The following is a 22,450-nucleotide window of genomic DNA, read 5'->3' on the forward strand; positions in this document are numbered from 1 at the left end:
GTCATCTCAGGCCAGCGGTGCATCCCTCGTGGAGACGGACCATAGATGACGTCACTCCACAGAAAATCTGAAATGTGGTTATTATAGTAACAACACAGAATATCGATCATAGATTTCATCTTTCATGTCCATCGATGGCTGTGTGTGTGTGTGTGTGTGTGTGTGTGTGTGTGTGTGTGTGTGTGTGTGTGTGTACAGGTTGATCAGCTGAAGAGCCTAGAAAACCCGCTGTCCTTCAGAATAAGAGCCCAGCATCATAAAGGTTTGATCATGAATAGGTGTAGCTTCCTGTAATGTGTGTAGATATCATATTAAGACACATTCAGGGAAGTCGACACGTTCCCCCTGAGTCTAAATAAATATCTTTAGAACCTGAAGTCAAAAAGAGGCTTTTATTTTGAAGGCTCGTTGATGTCGCTTCCTGTGCGGCTGTGCGTATTGACGTGTGTTGATGCAGCGGGTGGCTGCTGGTGCGTCAGGAGGAGACGGAGATGCCATAACAGCAGCATCCGCTCCAGGTTCTGTTTCTCCCCCTGAACCGGCTCCACTCCGGGACCACGCTCATGGTCTGCCCGCCTCACAGCGCCACAACCCCGGCATCCATCCCAGCAGAGGAGCGGCGGCAGCATCTGGAGCGGAGGTAAGAGATGATGATGATGAGGAGGAGGAGGAGGAGGAGGAGGAGGCAGGGCGTGGAGGAGAGAGACCTGTCTGTGTGTCCTCCTGTCTATCTGTCCTGTTATCTCTCTCTCTCTCTCTCTCTCTCTCTCTCTCTCTCTGTCTCTCTCTCTCTCTCTCTCTCTCTGTCTCTCTCTCTCTCTGTCTCTCTCTCTGTCTCTCTCTCTCCCTCTCCCTCTCTCTCTCTCTCTCTCTCTCTCTCTCTCTCTCTCTCTCTGTCGGTCGGTCTCCAGCGGCTCCATGTCCGGCCTTGCAGCCGCGGATGGAGCGCTGAGGCCCGGATGGATGTCTGTGAGGAGCCGCTCTGGTTCGTCCAGCATCCAGGGTGTGTGCGCGCGTGCGGGTGTGTGTGCGCGCGCGTTAGTTTCACGTGTGACTGCGGTGTGTGTCAGGGTCATGACCACAGACAGGTCGAGTCCGGGGTGTGTCCCCGTTCAGGTGTTCTGAGACGTCACTGTCACATTGCTGATGAAGGTGAGGATGAAGATGGGGATGACGTCACAGAGGTAGCAGGTTGCTCCTTTAGACATAAACACATGTTGGCTCGTTATGGTAGTTTCTGAGCTCCCTGATTGGTGGAACCTGTTTCTATCATTGTGTTCAATTAAATGTTTGATGTTGTAACTGGAACAAAACTCAAAATATTCAAACTAAAAGGACAAGAATCATCTCAGGTGGGTTTATTACGTTCACATCATGTGACTGGATTTGTGGACCAGTTCCCTATAAGAACCCCCCCCCACCCGATGAGGGTCAGGCTGGTCCCCCCCCCGATGAGGGTCAGGCTGGTCTCCCCCCCCCCCCCCGATGAGGGTCAGGCTGGTCCCCCCCCCGATGAGGGTCAGGCTGGTCCCCCCCCCCCGATGAGGGTCAGGCTGGTCCCCCCCCCCCGATGAGGGTCAGGGTGGTCGTGCTCTTATTGTCCTGAGGAGAGACACAGCACTTCCTGTCCTGCTCTCTCTGTCAGCAGGTTCAAAGCGACTGAAGTCTGATTCGATGTTTTTAAACACGATCAGACAACCTGAGGCAGGAGAGTCACATGACCTGGATCACATGACCTGGATCACATGACCTGGATCACATGACCTCAGACTGGTGTTATAGTTCTCAAAGTCACACTTAGTCTCAGGACCACATTCTGAAGGTCTGGTCTTGATGTTACGGGCTAAATGAGTGACACTCTCTCTCTCTCTCTCTCTCTCTCTCTCTCTCTCTCTCTCTCTCTGTCTCTCTCTCTCATCGGTTTCCCAGGATGCACTGGGGTCTCCCAGCAGGCCTTTGAAGATGAGTGTGACCTCGTGGTTCCTGGTGAGCAGCTCGGGGACTCGACACCGCCTCCCCAGAGAGATGATCTTTGTGGGCCGAGAGGACTGTGAGCTCATGCTGCAGGTAAGATCACAGCGGCCAATCAGATCCTTCCATCTGTATAAAACATGGACGTCCTCTCAGTGATGTCATTGGTTCTGAAGAGGTGTTAGGGTTCTAGTGGAGATGATACGATATAAGCTCATTGTTCCTGACCATAATGTTTTATCTGTGCTAAACTGAAGCTCCAGCATCCTGCAGAGGAGCTGAGACTGTAGAGAAAATCTATCAGCTCCGCTTCTATAGAACAGAGGAGACCATACAAGCACTGAATGAGTCCTAAAGTTGGACATTTTAACATAGAGCTCTATGGAGACAGACTCACTGCAGGAGACAGACTCTAGTGGACACTGGAGGAACTGCAGCTGTAAAGTTGGACATTTTAACATAGAGCTCTATGGAGACTGACTCACTGCAGGAGACAGACTCTAGTGGACACTGGAGGAACTGCAGCTGTAAAGTTGGACATTTTAACATAGAGCTCTATGGAGACTGACTCACTGCAGGAGACAGACTCTAGTGGACACTGGAGGAACTGCAGCTGTAAAGTTGGACATTTTAACATAGAGCTCTATGGAGACTGACTCACTGCAGGAGACAGACTCTAGTGGACACTGGAGGAACTGCAGCTGTAAAGTTGGACATTTTAACATAGAGCTCTATGGAGACTGACTCACTGCAGGAGACAGACTCTAGTGGACACTGGAGGAACTGCAGCTGTAAAGATGGACATTTTAACATAGAGCTCTATGGAGACAGACTCACTGCAGGAGACAGACTCTAGTGGACACTGGAGGAACTTGAGGAATCTTTGTGTTGTTTCAGTCCCGCAGTGTCGACAAACAGCACGCAGTCATCAACTACAACCCGACTACAGACCAGCACCTGGTCAAAGACCTGGGCAGCCTGAACGGGGTGAGACGTCTTCACACAACACAAGCGATGCTCTGATGCTCACGGAGTCACAGCTGCACAATGACTTAATATGTTTGATGTTTCAGACGTTTGTGAACGACCTGAGGATCCCTGATCAGACCTACATCACCCTCAAACTCTCCGACATCATCCGCTTCGGATACGATATCCTCCTGTGTGTGTGTGTGTGTGTGTGTGTGTGTGTGTGTGTGTGTGTGTGTGTGTGTGTGTGTGTGTGTGTGTGTGTGTGCGTGTGTGTGTGTAAATCAGCAGTCAGGTATCAGCAGGAGGTCCAGTGTTTGTTCAAGATGAGAGCAGTCGGACTAGATAGATAGATAGATACTTTATTGATCCCTGCTGGAGATTTAATCTGCACCGGACACAAACATCAGACGAACTGATCGATCAGAGTTCATTGATTATCAGGTCGATTTGTTTGATGTGTTTTTACTTTGTGCACAAAGTGTTGTCTGTTCTTAACGGACTCTTCACATTCCCACGTCTACATCCTCGAAAAAAGTCAACACAAAGTTCCAGAGGAGGCGCTGAAGGTCAGTGCTCGTGTGTGTGTGTGTGTGTGTGTGTGTGTGTGTGTCATTAAACATGTGTCACAGCGCCTCCTGTTGTTGCAGCATGAGAAGTACAGCAGTCAGCTGCAGATGAGCCTGAAGGCTGCAGAGGGAAACAAGATGGAGGCCGAAGAGAAACCCCGAGCCGAGAAGACCCCGGGTACCAAGAGTCTGACACAAGGTACCTAAGCTAAGCTAAGCTAAGCTAAGCTAAGCTAATCAGAAACACAGGTCAAACAGAGCCGCGGTGCTGAACTCGCTCTGTGTTGCAGAAGCTCCAGTGTCTCGGCCGACTCCTCTGTACGGTCAGCCGTCGTGGTGGGGAGAGGAGGATTATGGGAGTAAAGTCCAGAGCAGCGATGAGCCTCACGCAGGTAAAAACACACCTTCAGTTCTCAGTGAAATCCTCAACTCAACTTTAAACAGCCGTAGCTGTGACAAAGTGCTGTACTTCCATGAAGAGCACAAACATAAAACATAAGTAAAACACTATCCTGTCTGAGAAGCCTGAAGGAGAACAGACGTCTTATTAGTGACAGTGGCAGTGGTCGTCATGGTAACAGTAAGTGGTCGTCATGGTAACAGTAAGTGTCATCATAGTAACAGTAGCAGCGGCCATCATGGCAACATTAGCAGTGGTCGCCGTAGTAACAGTAGCAGCGGACGCCATAGTGACAGTAGCAGCGGTCGCCATAGTGACAGTAGCAGCGGTCGCCATAGTAACAGTAGCAGCGGTCGTCGTGGTAACAGTAGCAGCGGTCGTCATAGTAACAGTAGCAGCGGTCGTCGTGGTAACAGTAGCAGCGGTCGTCGTGGTAACAGTAGCAGCGGTCGTCGTGGTAACAGTAGCAGCGGTCGTCGTGGTAACAGTAGCAGTAATCAAAGTCTCTGTTTCCGCCAGACGTCCACAAAGATTTGTCGGCGTTGGATCCGGACTTTTCCGGCGCTCTGACCGACCCTCAGCAGAAAACCGTCTTCCCTTCGTACCAACGGGAACCAAGCTACTTCGAGATCCCCACAAAGGACTTCCAGCAGCCCAAAACCATGGGGGCGGAGCTTCACGAGATCCCCACCAAGGACACTGACACGCCCCAAGCCCCGCCCTCCCCTCCCACCGCGACCCCGCCAGTGGTTCAGAGCCACGCCTCCTTCACCATCGAGTTTGATGACTGCTTACCCGGCAAGATCAAGATCAAGGACCACGTCACCAAGTTCTCCACCCGCCAGAGGAAGCAGCAGGCTCCGCCCAACAAGACCGCCATGGCAACAGCAACGCCGGCAGAGGTGATGTCAGCGGAGAGCAAAGTGGCTGATTGGCTGGTCCACAGTGATGTCAGCATGATGAGAAGACGTCCGACCTGTGAGGACGTTTACAGCACAAAGAGCGACCTCGCCATGAACATCAGGACGCTGAAAGGTGAGAGCGCCATTAAAGGGCCAGTACACAGTTTGTAATGTTTGATGGTCTTCTGGATTCATAGTTTCACTTTGTTCCCATAAACATCACAGTCACATCAGAAGCTGCTGATCCGTCCTTTGACCCCGTCAGGCTGCCGGCGTCCCGAGGTCACACCTCACAAAGCGTTTACGTTTTACACTTCTTCATTAGGACCTTCTAACGGCCTGATGGTCGGATCCATGTTGTGTTTGACCTTCAGCATGTTGCTCGCTCGCTCTGAAAGGAGAGAGTCTTCTTCTTGTGTCAGCATCACCTTCGGTCGCCTGGTCAGGTTTTATAGGTCACTGCTGTGCTGGAGTTTCACTTGATGTCAGTTTGAATCATTTCAACATAAAAACCTTCATATGAAGAATAAACCCAGCAGGAGGTGATGACAGTCCTGTCTCTGACCATCGAGTCTTTATCAACATGTGTTTCACTGCTGCACGACGTTTATGTGATCAGGCCGAGACGCACACATGGCTCGTTGTATCTGCTAGACTTCAGGTGGGCGGGGCCAACAGAATGACCCGGTCATCCTTCTGTCTGTTTAACTTCATCCATGTTGCGTGTTTGGGTCTTGGCTGGGACGTGTATAAGAAGTTGTTGCTAAACTCTGGATGGTGTTTTGTTGTCAGGTCACCATCATGACGATGGAACCCAGAGTGACTCGGAGGAGCCGGAGCTCAAAGGCAGCCGGAGTAAATCCCACCACTCGGTTCAGTCCGAGCAGTCTGAGGCGTCGCTGCAGACACCCAAGCCTCAGTCTGTCCACCAGCCGCTGCAGTACAGTCCACCTGGACCGGCCCCGGGTTCTCCTGGGCCCCCCGAGCGGCCCCTGTCACAGAGTCCTCCTCAGGCTCGGTCTCCGACCACAGAAACCCCGATGCAGGGCCCCCCGGAGCACCTCAGCCAGCAGGCCTTCATCATCGAGTTCTTTGATGACAACCCCCGCAAAAAGCGCTCACAGTCCTTCACGCACAACCCCGCCCACGCTGACTCCTACTCCGCCCTGAAGGCCAAGCTGGAGCGGCGAAAAGGTGGCGAGAGGCCAGCGTCCGTGCACGGCCACATCCCCCCCACGCAGCAGGTGACAGTTCCTCTGAAAGGCCAGGGCCACGGCGGCCCACAGAGGTCGAGTTCTCTGAAAAGGGAGAAGACGGAAGGGGAGGCGGCCTCCTCTGCGTCCTCGTCTCGCTCCTCCTCCGGAATCCTCATCAGACCCTTCGGTAGTGTCGGGAAGAAGTCCAAGCTGGCTCAGGAGTTCGCTGCTGAATTTCTGAAGGATTCTGGTCAGTGCGACTCCTCCTTAACGAGGGACAAGATGTCCCCACCCCCGATGTCTGCCCCCCCAGTGATGGTGTCGCCTGCTCATGCAAGAATTCCCTCCCCACAAGAACCTCCTGTCGCCTCCTCCATCTCCAACCCAACCTCCCCGTTACAGCCTCCTCCAGCAACCACGAAGTCCTCAGGACCCTGCACTGCTGCTGGCCAGACCATCTCTCCAGTCCACTCATCTGGACCCGCCACGTCCACCGTGGGACCTCTGGGTCCCCGCGCAGGAGACCTCCGAGGTTCCCCGAGGATGATGAGAAACGAGGAGGACGACAGCCTGAGCGACGCCGGGACCTACACCATCGAGACGGAGGACAAAGAGGTGGAGGAGGCTCGCAACATGATCGACCAGGTGAACTCAGAGTGAGAGAGTCTTAGACTGATCTTAAACATCCACAGCAGAGGGTAGAAAAAGTCTCCTTAGAAAGAAAGACTGGAATCATTGTTGAACAAGCAAACCAGTTGAGTGAAACCTCCTGAAGCGTTCACACAGGTTACTGTGCTCTGAGAGGCTACAGATCCTCACATGAAGGTCCGACAGGTGAAACTATGCTACGAGCCTTCCCAGCTAACAGTGAAGACAGAAACAGTTTGAGTTTGTTAGGTGGAGAAAAAGGTTTGTCTGTTCCTGGTCCTGGACCTGTCCTCAGATAAGACCACTGAAACTAAAGAGTCTCTTTAAAGATCTCGTGCATGTGACCTGTTGTTGCTCCGCCCTCTCGCTGTGGTCCCACCCCCCTCCTCATGCATGCTCTGTGCTCTGACAGGTGTTTGGTGTCCTCGACTCTCCAGAGTACAGTGGTGTGAGCACAGGAGTGTATAGACCTGTAATAAACGAAGCAAAGGATGAGCAAGCTAACCTGCCTAGCAGTGGTAGCACTGTGGACCTGTTGCATGGCTTTAACCCAGCTGCTCTCAGCAGCCCCCCTTCAGGCCCCATTCAGGTAAATCCACTGAAAACTGGACCTGTGTAGCATGATCTGATCCCAGTGCATGCAGTGTTGTTCCCTCATTTATTCTGCCAAGTCTCGTTGTTCTCTTCGGTGTCACTCTTCCATGGTCCAGTAATGTTCTCTGTGTTGTCTAGGTCCCTCCCTCCAGTGCAGCAGGTCTGGAAGGACCTAAATGGGTTTCCCGCTGGGCCAGTCTTGCAGACGGCTATGCTGAACCTGGTTCCACGCCACCTCAAGGGGAAAGTCTGGAAGGTGCTTTTCAAAGTCTGTGAAGAATGTGTCAATGATGTTAGTGTGAAATGGTGAGGTGTCAGGGCACCGTGATATCTGCACCAGGAGAAGTGAGGGGGCTGGTCTCTGCACACTGTCAGTTCAAACCAAAGACAGTTTGCCATGTTCAGAAAACCTGCCAGTTATACGTCAAGAGGAGACGTTGTTTCCATGGCAACAGCTCTTTAAACTCTGGTCTACCAGCCAGCCACTGTTGGTTTATCATGTTGAGTCATAAGCTGATCTCATCAACTTTTCTCTGATTTCTGGCAGTTAGTTTAGAGGGGGGGGGGGGTCTCGGGTTCTGACCTTTGGCTTCTTTCCTGTTATTTTGCACTCTCTCCCTCGACTCGGTTTCTGACTCCGTTGTAGAAACTGACTTGAATTTCCCTCGGGATCAATAAAAAGAAAAAATCCTCCTTTTGCTTATGTCTGAAGTGGCATTAAAGAGAAAATAGCCCCTCCCCTTTCAGGTCTCCTTCACAGCAGGTGGAGGACGTGCGTAATGTTGAATGATGAGTTCACCATTGGCCCTTTAACTTCTGTATCCTTAAATATATTACTAATGAACTCTTACCCTTAAACCGATTAACTTTGTTTTTTATAGATTTGCGCCTGATGAACCGGTCGATGGGAAATTTCAGCTACGATAACTCTGAGTCCGAGTCCAGCCACAGCTCCCGGACCAGAAGGCTGCTGCCCCAGGTGCCTCCGGAGAAGCTGGACAGTGTTCCTCCGAGTATCCTGATTCGTCACGAGCCTCACCATGGACAGGAAGCTGGGGACCAACACTTCAGTGCTCCGCACCACCAGAACTCCCACCAGTGCTTGTCTGTTCAGGACGATGTGGACCCGGACAGCCTGAGTGACGCTAGCCGCTCAGATGACGGACCGGTTCTGGATAAATCCAAGAAGAATCAGTTCAGAATTGGATCTGTGTCTCCAGGGCCCACCGGTAATCAGGTCAGGGGAGCAGATAAATTGTCTCCCTCCACCAAATCCACGTCCTTCTACATCGGGTCTGAAGACCGTCCAAGCAAGCCTGTCCAAGCTCGGAGTCCAGTCCAGTCTGATAAGATACGAGAACCCCCAGCAAAACCTCCCCCAACCACCGTCCTGATTCGACACCTGAGCGGGCATGAACCGAAGAGGACAGGAGTCAAACCCAACAGCTCAGCTCCCAACCTCCAAATACAAGACAAGGATTATACTCCCACCGCAGACAGCTGTGTGTCAGCTATCGTCCGCCAGGAGAGCTTCACCAAAGAGCAGCCGAGTGACACCAGCCAGATGAAGAAGCTCCCTCACATCTCCAGCCACCCGTCTATCAGAGACCTGGAGCAGAGGAGGGAGACCCTCCAGGACACAGACTCCTTCTTTCAGGAAGCAGAAGGAACTCTGTCCTCTCTGGATGCAAAGTTCCCGTCATCTGGATCCGGTCGCAGCTCAAAGAAAGGAGGCTCCTCCACGCACATGGAAGACTCCCTGTCTGGTGAGTCAGATGTGGACACTGCCAGCACGGTGAGCCAGGTGAGCAGCAAAAACGCTGCCGTTAGTTCTGCATGTAAAAAGCGTCCTGGCATTAGCAGCTTTCAAAAGGAGAAGTCCTCATCCAGCCCGTCCATTCACGACAAGGGAAGGCAACTCACGGCGCGGGAACGCCTTTCTGAGAAACGCAGAAGTCAGGTGACAGCAGATGCATCAAACAAGGCAGAGGCAGCAAAGCGATTTCAAATGCGCCGCAGTGCCGGCAACCGGGGATCTCTGGACCTGTCAGAGGGCCAGCAGAGTTCTGCTCAAAAGTGGACAGAAACAACATCCTCTGACCATGAAGTCTCTCGCCCATCCAGCCGCAGCAAGAAAGTGATCACCCCTCTTCAGAAAGAAGACAACGGAAAGACAGCAAAGACTGCGTCTCAGCAGGTTCTGACACGGTCCAACAGCTTGTCAGCACCAAGACCGACCCGGGCATCCATGCTCCGCCGAGCCCGCCTGGGGGAAGCCTCTGATAATGAAGGTGCAGAGACTGACCGGGCTTCCCAGAACTCTGATCATGTCCCTGCTTCCACCAAAGTATCTGCTGAGGGGAAGAAGCTGTCCAGACTGGACATCTTAGCGATGCCCCGGAAGAGAACCGGCTCCTTCACAACCCCCAGTGACAACGAGACCTCCTCCACGGGACGCTCCGGTTTCTCCAATCGGAACTCTGAGTCTGCTGTCACCACCAGGAAGACTTCTGTGGGTGACACTCGCCAGGCAGCTGGGAAAGGGGGTGGAGCTCCGGGGAAGCAACCATTGACCCGTACCAGATCCAGTGGAGCCAAGTACCCCAGCACCAGTAAGTTCTGACTAGATTATTCTTTTTATATAGACTTAAATACTTCACCAAGTGTCCAACCTGTCGTGGTATGTCTGTCTCCAGGCTGTCGCAGTCACCAGTGAGACTCATGAACACATGATAACAATTCTTGTTGTCTCTTTATTGTTAAGCCACATAGCTGTTGATGTCTCCATATTTAGATAAGAACACTCTACAAGTCTCGACATTATCCCAGAAAGGGTTGTTTGTCTTTGAGGTTTGATTGGTTATTGATTATTAAAGATAAAGGTAACTGAACATTTTAATAGATTAAAGCCACAGTTATGATGCAAAAACCACAACTAACCAACTCAACGATTCTTAGTCAGACAAATCTTATCAAAGAGCAAATATTTACCCTTGTGTATTCCATCAATAATACATCCATCAATCATCCATCGATCCATCATCCATCAATAATACATCCATCAATAATACATCCATCAATAATACATCCATCAATAATACATCCATCAATCATCCATCGATCAATAATACATCCAACAATAATACATCCATCAATAATACATCCATCAATCATCAATAATACATCCATCAATCATCCATCAATCATCCATCCATCCATCGATCCCTCATCCATCCATCAATCATCAATAATACATCCATCAATCATCCATCCATCAATAATACATCCATCAATAATACATCCACCAACCATCCATCCATCAATAATACATCCATCAATCATCAATAATACATCCATCAATCATGCATCAATCAATAATACATCCATCAATCATCCATCTATCAATCATCCATCCATCAATAATACATCTATCAATCATCCATCAATCATCGATCTTTATCCCTGTAAACGGTTCATCTGGAGGAAGTTGTTTACGGCGTGTTTCATTTTAAAAACACAGAAACAAACAGCTAAACATTCAAATCAACCTTTATTAGTCATTCTGCTGGTGACGGCGGCCATTTTACAATCACACTGGTTCACTTCAGGTTTCTGTCCCTGCTGAGTTACTGAAGTCTGCTGCTGTTACCATGGAAACACAGCTTCACAGCATCAGTGTCATTATGTTTGGGGTTTTATAAGAACTGTGCCAGAGGCAGACATGATGTTCTGTTCTCTGCAGGAGGTTCTGACCCACCACACCTCCATATTTACAGGTTCCCGCCGCAGACAGAAGGGTTCTGACTTCTCCTCGTCCTCTGACGAAGACTACCAGACGAATACTGTGAATCCTAAAGCCAAACGCTCCTCCCATCCCTCCACCTCCGCCCAGACACCACGCGGCCACCGCTCAGCCGCTACTCGATCCAAGTCTGTCTCCCTGGAAACAGAGGAGGACGAGGACCAGAACGAGGGGGACCCCTACCAGAACTGGTCCACACACAGCGCAGAGATCGCCAAGTAAAGATGAACTATCCTTTTCACCTTCAGCTCAGAGACAAACCAACCTGACCTCTCTCCATGTCAACCTTCTCTTTGTGTTCCCCTGCAGGCTCAGTCAGGACCTGGCCAAAGATCTGGCCATCCTGGCGAAGGAGATCCACGATGTGGCAGGGGATGGAGACTCACCGAGCTCCGGCATGGGCACCACCACCTCCCCCAGCTCGCTGCCCAACACGCCAGCATCCACCATCTCTGCCAGGGAGGAGGTGGGCAACACAGTGATCCGCCAAACATCCGCCACGTCACCACCACCTCCACATAGCACAGAAGCACAGATCCTCAAACTGGGAACACACTACTGATCCGTTTGATACCGACTGAGAAGGGTCTAGGAGACAGGTCTACTTTCCAGCCCATGTTTGAATTGTTCTTGTGCTGATTCCAGACAGGAAGTAAACATCAGCCAGTAAAGGTTCAGATAGTCATTGGTGTTATTTGTTATTATTTACTTAAATGAGCAACAGAGAACCGACTGTGGACTCTGTGGAGCCGAGCTCATACACGAGCTCATGATCACTTTAAGTGTTTGACTCCCAGTCCTGGAGTGTGTTCCCAGTATAAATGAGAACAATGTGTTGTTTCCAACTGGGCAGTCTTCATGTCAGAGTTTCATTCCGTGGAAAGGATGTTGGATGTTTGAATCTGAAGTTGAGCTCCAGATTTCAGGTGGAGCTTCATAATGCTTTTGGATTCTCATGGCTCATTTCTCTGTTCTGCTGCTGCACAGACGCCATCTTGTCCATACTCGCGAGGGGTTCGACCATCTCAGGTGTCAAACTCTGATTCATCCCTCTGCCTGCCCTGTGTTTGGTTCCCCTCCCCCCACCATCCAGCCCGTCCCATCACTGATCCTAACACTCTCCTCTCACTAGTGTTGGATTGCTCTGACACCTCTTTGATTTCCTGTCTGACTGAGTGGTTCACATTGAAAGATTATTGATGGCAAAACTTCAGTTGGCTCGAAGAAACCTCGGCAAGAATCCAGATTTACCTGACAAATAGGTGTTTAAACATAAGACCCAACTTTAGCTCACCGCTACCTGACCTTTAATGACCCTGCTTCAACGCTACCTGACCTTTAATGACCCCGCTTCAACGTGACCTGACCTTTAATGACCCTGCTTCAACGCTACCTGACCTTTAATGACCCTGCTTCAACGCTACCTGACCTTTAATGACCCCGCTTCAACGCTACCTGACCTTTAATGACCCTGCTTCAACGCTACCTGACCTTTAATGACCCTGCTTCAACGCTACCTGACCTTTAATGACCCCGCTTCAACGTGACCTGACCTTTAATGACCCTGCTTCAACGCTACCTGACCTTTAATGACCCTGCTTCAACGCTACCTGACCTTTAATGACCCCGCTTCAACGCTACCTGACCTTTAATGACCCTGCTTCAACGCTACCTGACCTTTAATGACCCCGCTTCAACGCTACCTGACCTTTAATGACCCTGCTTCAACGTTACCTGACCTTTAATGACCCTGCTTCAACATTACCTGACCTTTAATGACCCTGCTTCAACGCTACCTGACCTTTAATGACCCCGCTTCAACGCTACCTGACCTTTAATGACCCTGCTTCAACATTACCTGACCTTTAATGACCCCGCTTCAACGTGACCTGACCTTTAATGACCCTGCTTCAACGTTACCTGACCTTTAATGACCCTGCTTCAACGTTACCTGACCTTTAATGACCCCGCTTCAACATTACCTGACCTTTAATGACCCTGCTTCAACGTTACCTGACCTTTAATGACCCTGCTTCAACATTACCTGACCTTTAATGACCCCGCTTCAACGTGACCTGACCTTTAATGACCCCGCTTCAACGTGACCTGACCTTTAATGACCCCGCTTCAACATTACCTGACCTTTAATGACCCTGCTTCAACGCTACCTGACCTTTAATGACCCTGCTTCAACGCTACCTGACCTTTAATGACTCCGCTTCAACGTGACCTGACCTTTAATGACCCCGCTTCAACGTGACCTGACCTTTAATGACCCCGCTTCAACGTGACCTGACCTTTAATGACCCCGCTTCAATGCTACCTGACCTTTAATGACCCCGCTTCAATGTTACCTGACCTTTAATGACCCTGCTTCAACTTTACCTGACCTTTAATGACCCCGCTTCAACGTGACCTGACCTTTAATGACCCCGCTTCAACGTTACCTGACCTTTAATGACCCCGCTTCAACGTTACCTGACCTTTAATGACCCCGCTTCAACGTTACCTGACCTTTAATGACCCCGCTTCAACGTGACCTGACCTTTAATGACCCCGCTTCAACGTGACCTGACCTTTAATGACCCCGCTTCAACGTTACCTGACCTTTAATGACCCCGCTTCAACGTTACCTGACCTTTAATGACCCCGCTTCAACATTACCTGACCTTTAATGACCCTGTTGTACCCAACTCAGCTTCACCTGACCTTTGACCTGACCTACTCCAGTCTTATGTTCCGACCAAAGTTCCTCCTTTGTCTACCTTTCTGATTACCTGACCGATATGTACCTGGCCAATTTCTACCCCAACGTACTTCCACTCCAACCATTTCCTGCCGTACCCGACGTTACCTTAACAAATCCACCTGACCTGGACCTTAACCAGTCCAGCTGGTCCATGACACCCTGTGCTCCTGGACTCAGAATCTGAACCTGAATCTTAACTCGATCAGACTTCTGAATATGACAGAAAAATGAGTCTTTAAAAAGGTTCCAGCTCTCAGATATGATATTCTGACTGCTTAGATGTGTTTGGGCTGGCGCAGTAGTTTTGTCATTGATAATCTTCCTTTGGCCCCGCCCCTTTAATGAACTGGTTTAACAGGTTTTCTGACAGTTCAAGGAGCTGTAACTGGTGACCAGTGGGACCCTCCTGCACTCTGTAACACGCTGTATCCCAGCAGTACTAAAATTCACTGCATACACTGTTGCCCCACCATCGCAGCTGCATGTTGACTTGGTGCATGTGTTCACGGAGCACCGCCATCGCAGGCCGGCTGCTCGCTGGTTTAATCACAGATATTCAGTGGTCGGATCACCAGAGCCAGACTCCCTCTGCTCTCTTTCCAGCTGGTCCAACATATCCCTGAGGCCAGTTTAAACTACCAGAAGGTTCCTCCAGGTTCTGCTGCCGTCTCGGGCCTGGATGCGAACATGAATGAGCCGGATCCCGGTTCTAAGCAACGCCGTCCGTGGAACCGTGAAGAGGTCACTGTCTAACAGCACTGAGGCTACGTTCATACTGCAGCTCAGTGTGTCCCAAAGTACCGTTCTGCCCGACATGATCGACCCGTTAACAAACCCCCCCAAACACATCCTCGACGTGTCGACAGGTTCAAAGATCAGACTTCTCAAAGCTCAAAGCTTTCAGGTTGACATTTTTTAAATCATAAAATATAAATACTTACTGATTGGTCTTTTTTCATAGTTAGGGATCATCCTGGTCCAGTGAGCTGTTGAACGCTTCAATGAGTCCAGTTCTTTAACTTCTTATTCAAAAGTCAAAAATATTCTCGACATTATTGCGTTTTGAAAACATTTTATACACAACTGCATCAAATATCCAGCGTGCTGCTGTCGCCCCCCGGAGACGTTCCCGTTTATTACAGCCAGCCCGAGATCAAGAAGTCCAATATTAACTGAATCTTTGCGTCTTACAAGTGAAGACTCTGAAGTTTCAACGTGTTTCCAGAGATCGTTGAGGTTCTGCAGGGAGCAGGAACACGATGCACGAGCAGCGTTTGTTTCTGGACCAATGAGCTGCTGGAGGACGGACCCTCAGCAGACAACAGAGCTGAGCCTGCAGTGTGAACATATCCACCAGTTTAACAAACTGAACCACACTGACTCTGCTGCAGTTAGTTTTGGTGTGCTGGGATGTAAACCGCTGTGATGTCAGAGGTTCAGGTTCCTGCTGGGTTCTTACCTGCCCCCCCTCTTTCAGGTGATTCTGGACAACCTGATGCTGAACCCGGTGTCTCAGCTGTCCCAGGCCATCCGGGAGAACACGGAGCAGCTGGCGGAGAAAATGAAGTAAGGATGATGAGATGACCCATGAGGACCAAACGTGACGGGTGTCCTTGTTGTCATAGTAACACGTTTAAGGTTGAGGACATTCTGACCTCTGGCTGTTCATGTCACAGTCTGTTATTGTGTTTTCATTCTGCACTCGTACTGACCCCGCTCTGCGTTCTCAGGGTTCTGTTCCAGAACAAGGCCGACGTCTGGGAGGAGATCGAGGCCAAGATCAACGCCGAGAATGAAGTCCCCATCCTGAAGACCTCCAACAAGGTAACCCTAACCCAGGGAACCCTGTAAAGCTACTCTGTGCTCTGCAAACCTCCTTCTGCCCCCTGGTGGATTATCTGTGCGCTGCATGTAACTGGTTGTGTTAAGATGGAGAGAATGTCCTGAGGACAAACACGTCTCTTAGTCTCTGAGGATTAAAGACTTCACTTTGAAAGAACAACTCTCAGGGTTAAATGTTTCATCCACAGGAAATCACCTCCATTTTGAAAGAGCTGAGACGAGTCCAGAGACAGCTGGAAGGTAAGGCGCCTGTTAGCTTAACTTCCTGACATCCAGACGAGTCGTCAGCTGACGCCGTCCGAACACGAGACCTTAAAGAACCAAAGCAGACTCTGCCCCTCCACAGCAGCACTGATATGTTTCAGTCCTCTCAGTACAGCTAAAGCTACAAGCTAACTCCATGAATGATTTATGCTAAGCTAGGCTAATGTCTCGTCTCGTTGTCTGTGATTGTTGGTAACAAGTTTACCACACTCTCCTCCGTGTTTGTTCATGAATGTCCTCGTTCTCTTGCCGTAGTTATAAACACCATCGTGGAGCCCGGGGGGAGTGTTCAGACGCCAGCTGTGGACGTCTCGCCTGTGGGTCAGACTCGACCCTCGTCCAGGGAGAAGAAACCCCCCACCAAACCCCGCGGTGCCCCCGCAACCTCCAACGCCAACACAAGCACCAAAAGACCACCTCGTGGACCGGATGGGGCCCACCACATGGCCTGAGTCGGCCACCGTAGCACCGAGTTTCTGTGTCCACGCCACGAGCGGCGAGGAGATCAGCTGTAGTTCACAGAAGGTTTGTCAGATCTCACAGAGACAAACGTCTCCTCGGACAGCGTTCAGCTCCCTCAAAGGACAAAGTCCAGAGAGACTCAGGGTCTGATTCACCAGGAGGGGATCACAGTCACGTGGTCTGGACTCAGGTCCGACCTCGTGATGAATCGAGCCACCTCGTCGTCATGGTAACAGAGTAAACCTTTCGTGAATCAGGCCCTGAGTGTCTATTGGTGAGGACACAATCTGTGAGGTCATTACCCACAATCCATTGCACACAAAGCACATACAGTATATACTGCTCCATCCAGCAAACCTTCCCAACATGTACTCGTATAAAGTCCTCAAGTTAGCAGCTCAGCCTGACCTGCTCGCCGTCACCCCGTGTGACCCGTGTGACCACCGGGGTCACGACCACACTGAGAGCCGCCATCCTCCACACGGGCTCCTCGTGGCTCCATGTGTGTGGACCGCCTGAAACTCGACAAACTGATCTGAGTACTTTAAACTGTAGATCTGCTAAACGCCAACCTGCTCGCTCCGCAGTCGTTCATGTTTAAACGCTGTGCTCTGATAATCTGTCGTGCGTGTGATTGGCTGATAGATTGTGTTTCTGTTGGTGTCGTGTTGATGACAGAACATGTGACTGAATGTTTGTGTTCCTCTCGCTGTGATTGTCCGTGCAGCTGAATGTCACGGTTTGTGTCTTAACGTAGAAGAAGAAGAAGAAGAAGGATTCACTGAGACATCCTGTTGCTCCCCACACACACACACACACACACACACACACACACACACACACACACACTATCCAACCACCAATCAGCTCTCAGATGGATGAGTTGCCGGGTTGTTTAATGAATGACATATATTTGATTCAGAGGATTCTGAGCTTTACTGTCCAATCACAGCAGCTCTGTCTGTAAACGTCTGGTTGTCACGACTTCAGAATTTAATGTGGATGTTACAGGTGAATGTGCCCTGACAGCTCTGGTAGCCCTGCAGCGTTCTGCCCCCCTCGGCTTGGTTCATTCCCATCATGCACCTGGTGGAAAGTTAATGCTACAACTTTTGAGTAGAAAACATTTTACAACGAGAAGACGATCAAGGGCAGCAGTCTCTCTGTCTCCTCCACAGTTACATTACTGTGGCTAGCGTAGCTTAGCACAAAGACTGGAAACAGATGGAAACTGTTAGCCTATAGCTCCAGATTGAGCTGTTGCTGGAGAAACAGGATGTCTCAGACTCTTATTGTGAAAGGTGCATGTTTCCTGTGGACAGGTGAGAGTGAGGCTCCTTCACCAAATGTGCACTTCTTCATGTTCAAACAGCCGGTGTCGGTGGGCGGAGCTGCACCTTGTCTGCAGCCAATGAGAATGTAGGGCTCATGGCCCGCCCACTCTCAGACCTGATTGGCTGTTGCTGCAACTGATGATGTAACTGCTGCTGCTGCTACAGGTGATTGGTCGCATTCAGTGTTAGTTTTTTTTACAGTGCATGTGACTGAAGAGCTGTAGGAACGTTTTTTATATATTTATTATTTATTGATTAATCATGTGATCATCATCATCAGGTTTGTTTTCTATCACCGTCATTTGGAATAAACTGTTTCATGCACGCTGAAGTCTTAGGAGTCTTAATGCACACACACACACACACACACACACACACACACACACACACACACACACACACACACACACACACACACACACACACACACACACACACACACACCTGACAGGTCACATAGAGACACAAAGATGGCCGCTGCTGAAAAAGTAATAATAAATAATAAAGTAAAATAAAGGAGCAGACAGGAGCAGGACTGCTCTGTCACCACTGGGGGGCGACAGAGGAGAGAAGGTTGATTTTATTTTAGGGAAATAAGCTTTAAATGTTTTTTATGTTCTTTTAATTTGAAGTTTTTTTCTAAAGGTTAAAGAAACAGATCCATCAGCTGTCCATCAATCAGATAAATATTCATATTTCATTTGACTTTTTTATTACTGAGAAGAATTCTGCGGATCCCCGAGAACCCTTTGCGACCAGCGATGTCAGAACTTCAGATTTGTTATTCTCATCTTTTCTCATCTGGCTCCGCCCACCTGGCTGATGTAGGGGCTGCAGGAGGAGGAGCTCCAACCCTCCTGTCACCGCAGAGGCTTCACACTGGTTGGCTGAGAACTAAGCAGCCACATCAATCAGTGCTTGAAACTCCGCCCACCATTGGCTCCTGAGGCTCCGCCCCGTCTACAGGTACACCTGGTGGTGGTAAACAAACACCTAGTGAGGTCAAAACTCAGGTAAAAACAGGTGTTCAGTTCTGCTTCTTCAACAGCTCATCACCTGTCATGTGGGCGCAGCCCTCTGTGACATCACTGCTGACATCATCAGGAGGCCAGCGGAGCTCTCCACTCTCGACCTCTTCTCCGTCTGTCGGCTCCACGACGATGGATGGGACCCGCCTGGAAAGTTTTGGAAAACGCTCCACAGCATCTGGAATCACCTGGAGGGGACCAATGAGAGAGCTTGGTGATGACATCAGGTGGACTCACCTGTTGGAGGAACTGAGACAAGTCGGACTGTACATTTAAATTCAGGTGACAGTCCATCAGTCGGGTGTTTGAGTCTCACCTGCAGAGACGCCTCTTGTTCAGAAGCTCCACCCACTGTTGGCTGACAGGTGTTCATGACCTCTGTCATCTCAGCCAATCGGAGCACAGAGACATCAGGAGGCAGGAAGCAGAGAGGAGGCAACAGGATATACCAAAATAAAAAATATGCCCAACAGAGAAGAACAGGAAAATAAATATAAAATAATAAGTGAATAAACTTTAATTATAAAGAAACCATTTTAGAACAAATATCTAACATGATTATTTATCATTTATTTATTTTAATTGAAACCATTTCCCATAATGCACCAGCTATCCCTTCTTTTAAATTCCACATGTTCTGTCTGTCAAATACGCCGACGACATCACAGTGACCTCATCACCACATCACAGTGACCTCATCACAGTGACCTCATCACGACATCACAGTGACCTCATCACAACATCACAGTGACCTCATCACAGTGACCTCATCACAGTGACCTCATCACCACATCACAGTGACCTCATCACAGTGACCTCATCACAGTGACCTCATCACCACATCACAGTGACCTCATCACAGTGACCTCATCACCACATCACAGTGACCTCATCAAAACATCACAGTGACCTCATCAAAACATCACAGTGACCTCATCACCACATCACAGTGACCTCATCACAGTGACCTCATCACCACATCACAGTGACCTCATCACAGTGACCTCATCACAGTGACCTCATCACCACATCACAGTGACCTCATGACCTCATCACAGTGACCTCATCACCACATCACAGTGACCTCACGACCTCATCACAGTGACCTCATCACCACATCACAGTGACCTCATCACCACATCACAGTGACCTCATCACCACATCACAGTGACCTCATGACCTCATCACAGTGACCTCATCACAGTGACCTCATCACAGTGACCTCATCACAGTGACCTCATCACCACATCACAGTGACCTCATCACCACATCACAGTGACCTCACGACCTCATCACAGTGACCTCATCACAGTGACCTCATCACAGTGACCTCATCACAGTGACCTCATGACCTCATCACAGTGACCTCATCACCACATCACAGTGACCTCATCACAGTGACCTCATCACCACATCACAGTGACCTCATCACAGTGACCTGATCACCTCATCACAGTGACCTCATCACAGTGACCTCATGACCTCATCACAGTGACCTCATGACCTCATCATATGAACCCTTCTCCGGAGTTATATCCGGCTTGTCCTGCTGCCCTCTGGCATCCTCATTACACCTGAGACTGAGGCGAGTGATGTCACTTCCTGTTTCATAACACCGCTGTGATCTGGTTTGATCCGGCTGTCTGCTCAGAGTCTGCAGTCAAATCCATGGAAATCATCTCAGTGTTTACATGCTGAAACATGACACCATCCGTACACCTGCTTCAGGTAAACCCTGCTCTGACTATCAGTGAGGACCGAATGAGGCAGCTCAGCTGAGTGTGAAACACTTTATATCATTTATATAATACTTCTGCAATGACCTTCACCTACACCTACCAACCACAACCTGCACACCTGTCAGACCACCACATCCTACACACCTGTCAGACCACCACAACCTACACACCTGTCAGACCACCACAACCTACACACCTGTCAGACCACCACAATCTACACACCTGTCAGACCACCACAATCTACACACCTGTCAGACCACCACAATCTACACACCTGTCAGACCACCACAACCTACACACCTGTCAGACCACCACAATCTGCACACCTGTCAGACCACCACAACCTACACACCTGTCAGACACCACGACCTACACACCTGTCAGACCACCACAATCTGCACACCTGTCAGACCACCACAATCTACACACCTGTCAGACCACCACAATCTACACACCTGTCAGACCACCACAATCTACACACCTGTCAGACCACCACAACCTACACACCTGTCAGACCACCACAATCTGCACACCTGTCAGACCACCACAACCTACACACCTGTCAGACCACCACAACCTACACACCTGTCAGACCACCACAACCTGCACACCTGTCAGACCACAACCTGCACACCTGTCAGACACCACGACCTACACACCTGTCAGACCACCACAACCTACACACCTGTCAGACCACCACAACCTACACACCTGTCAGACCACCACAACCTGCACACCTGTCAGACCACCACAACCTACACACCTGTCAGACCACCACAACCTGCACACCTGTCAGACCACAACCTGCACACCTGTCAGACCACAACCTACACACCTGTCAGACCACCACAACCTACACACCTGTCAGACCACCACAACCTACACACCTGTCAGACCACCACAACCTGCACACCTGTCAGACCACCACAACCTACACACCTGTCAGACCACCACATCAGTTCCATTAAGTGTTCTAGCATCCTTTGAAGTGTTCCGGGGTGTCATGGTTACCTTAAAGAACACATGGTTATACAAAGGTTTTCGAGGGTTCTGACAGTCTTTCATTTCTTCATTTCTCAGTAAAGACGTGATTATTGGAGTATCAGCAGTCCTTCTGAACGTGTGGTCCTGGGGAACGTTTGAAATGTTTCGGGTTCTTTTGGGAGGTAGGGTTAGGTGTTTGATCGTCAGTCTGACGGACTGAAGGGAAGTTAAAGAGTCCGAACAGGTGAGACCAGCCTTTGGAACCGTCTGGATTATTTAACGCCACCAATGAGCTCTTTATTTTCCTCCACAGGAACCGATCCTGAACACACCGAAGCTGGCTGACAAAAAATCTGTTGCCATGACAACCGACACATTGTGAGATTAGTTTATGAACCTGTGCACTTCATGTTTCCTTCTCTTCAAAAGGAAACTTTTCAAACACCAAAGTTTCCCCAAATGAAGCTGAAACTTAATAATCTTGTTTCTATGGCAACGTCAAAACACACAATCAGCCAATCACAGAAAGGAATCGACCCACCTGATGATGATGATGATGAAAACAACAATAATGAACCTGTTGTTCAGACGTCCGCTCTCAGTTTCAACTCAGGTGTCTCTACCTGAGAGTGTTTGTTTGTGTGTGTGTGTGTGTGTGTGTGTGTGTGTGTGTGTGTGTGTGTGTGTGTGTGTGTGTGTGTGTGTGTGTGTGTGTGTGTGTGTGTGTGTGTGTGTGTGTGTGTATTTGCATGTCCTGATTTGACTCCGTCTGTTTTGATCTCTCTGATTGTTTATTTGTTTATTTTATTCTTTTTGTTTCCAATTGGCTGTCTGTATTCATGACGTCACACCAATGTTAGGCCCCGCCCCCTTGACCTCACCAGCCTCCTTCATCTATTATTGATCATAGCTGCATCGATTATTCACCACTGATGATCGATCTAGTTACAGGTGAGAGGACGTCAGTGTGACATCACACTGACAGAAGGAGGGAGGG

The 22,450-nt window shown here is 49.7% G+C and overlaps 2 protein-coding genes across 3 annotated transcripts; one reads left to right on the forward strand and one right to left on the reverse strand.

Moving 5' to 3' along the window:
* Window positions 1-555: 555 nt before the first annotated feature.
* On the forward strand, window positions 556-17,214 carry cep170bb (centrosomal protein 170Bb). The gene is made up of 19 exons (XM_079344228.1): window positions 556-640; window positions 1,930-2,067; window positions 2,869-2,958; window positions 3,045-3,135; window positions 3,451-3,509; window positions 3,591-3,708; window positions 3,800-3,901; window positions 4,429-4,944; window positions 5,604-6,652; window positions 7,068-7,244; window positions 7,388-7,505; window positions 8,131-9,861; window positions 11,026-11,269; window positions 11,361-11,517; window positions 14,404-14,541; window positions 15,278-15,366; window positions 15,531-15,624; window positions 15,831-15,882; window positions 16,162-17,214. The coding sequence occupies exons 2-19, from the start codon at window positions 1,963-1,965 to the stop codon at window positions 16,356-16,358; spliced, it is 5,127 nt and encodes a 1,708-aa protein (XP_079200354.1). The 5' UTR covers window positions 556-640; window positions 1,930-1,962; the 3' UTR covers window positions 16,359-17,214.
* A 1,024-nt stretch (window positions 17,215-18,238) lies between these two features.
* LOC306834279 (protein LBH-like) lies at window positions 18,239-22,409 on the reverse strand. Of its 2 annotated transcripts, XM_079360112.1 has the most exons (4): window positions 21,995-22,409; window positions 19,047-19,108; window positions 18,759-18,918; window positions 18,239-18,674 (listed from the first exon to the last, which is right to left on the reverse strand). In XM_079360112.1, the coding sequence occupies exons 2-4, from the start codon at window positions 19,101-19,103 to the stop codon at window positions 18,610-18,612; spliced, it is 282 nt and encodes a 93-aa protein (XP_079216238.1). In that variant the 5' UTR covers window positions 19,104-19,108; window positions 21,995-22,409; the 3' UTR covers window positions 18,239-18,609. The 2 variants fall into 2 exon arrangements, with proteins under 2 accessions (XP_079216238.1, XP_079216237.1); XM_079360111.1 differs by lacking the exon at window positions 21,995-22,409 and having other exon boundaries at window positions 19,047-19,172.
* Between the last annotated feature and the right edge of the window lie 41 nt (window positions 22,410-22,450).

This window comes from Symphodus melops, assembly GCF_947650265.1.
Source record: "Symphodus melops genome assembly, chromosome: 1".
Classification (NCBI taxonomy): domain Eukaryota; kingdom Metazoa; phylum Chordata; class Actinopteri; order Labriformes; family Labridae; genus Symphodus; species Symphodus melops.

Excerpts from the sequence above, each read along its gene's own strand:
- cep170bb (XM_079344228.1), top strand. The coding sequence starts at position 1,963 with ATGAGTGTGACCTCGTGGTTCCTGGTGAGCAGCTCGGGGACTCGACAC. Across the intron at positions 2,068-2,868 it reads ACTGTGAGCTCATGCTGCAG|TCCCGCAGTGTCGACAAACA; the intron begins GTAAGATCACAG and ends GTGTTGTTTCAG. Across the intron at positions 4,945-5,603 it reads GAACATCAGGACGCTGAAAG|GTCACCATCATGACGATGGA; the intron begins GTGAGAGCGCCA and ends TTTTGTTGTCAG.
- LOC306834279 (XM_079360111.1), bottom strand. The coding sequence starts at position 19,115 with ATGACAGAGGTCATGAACACCTGTCAGCCAACAGTGGGTGGAGCTTCT. Across the intron at positions 18,919-19,046 it reads AACAAGAGGCGTCTCTGCAG|GTGATTCCAGATGCTGTGGA; the intron begins GTGAGACTCAAA and ends GGTCCCCTCCAG. Across the intron at positions 18,675-18,758 it reads GGGCTGCGCCCACATGACAG|GTGTACCTGTAGACGGGGCG; the intron begins GTGATGAGCTGT and ends TACCACCACCAG.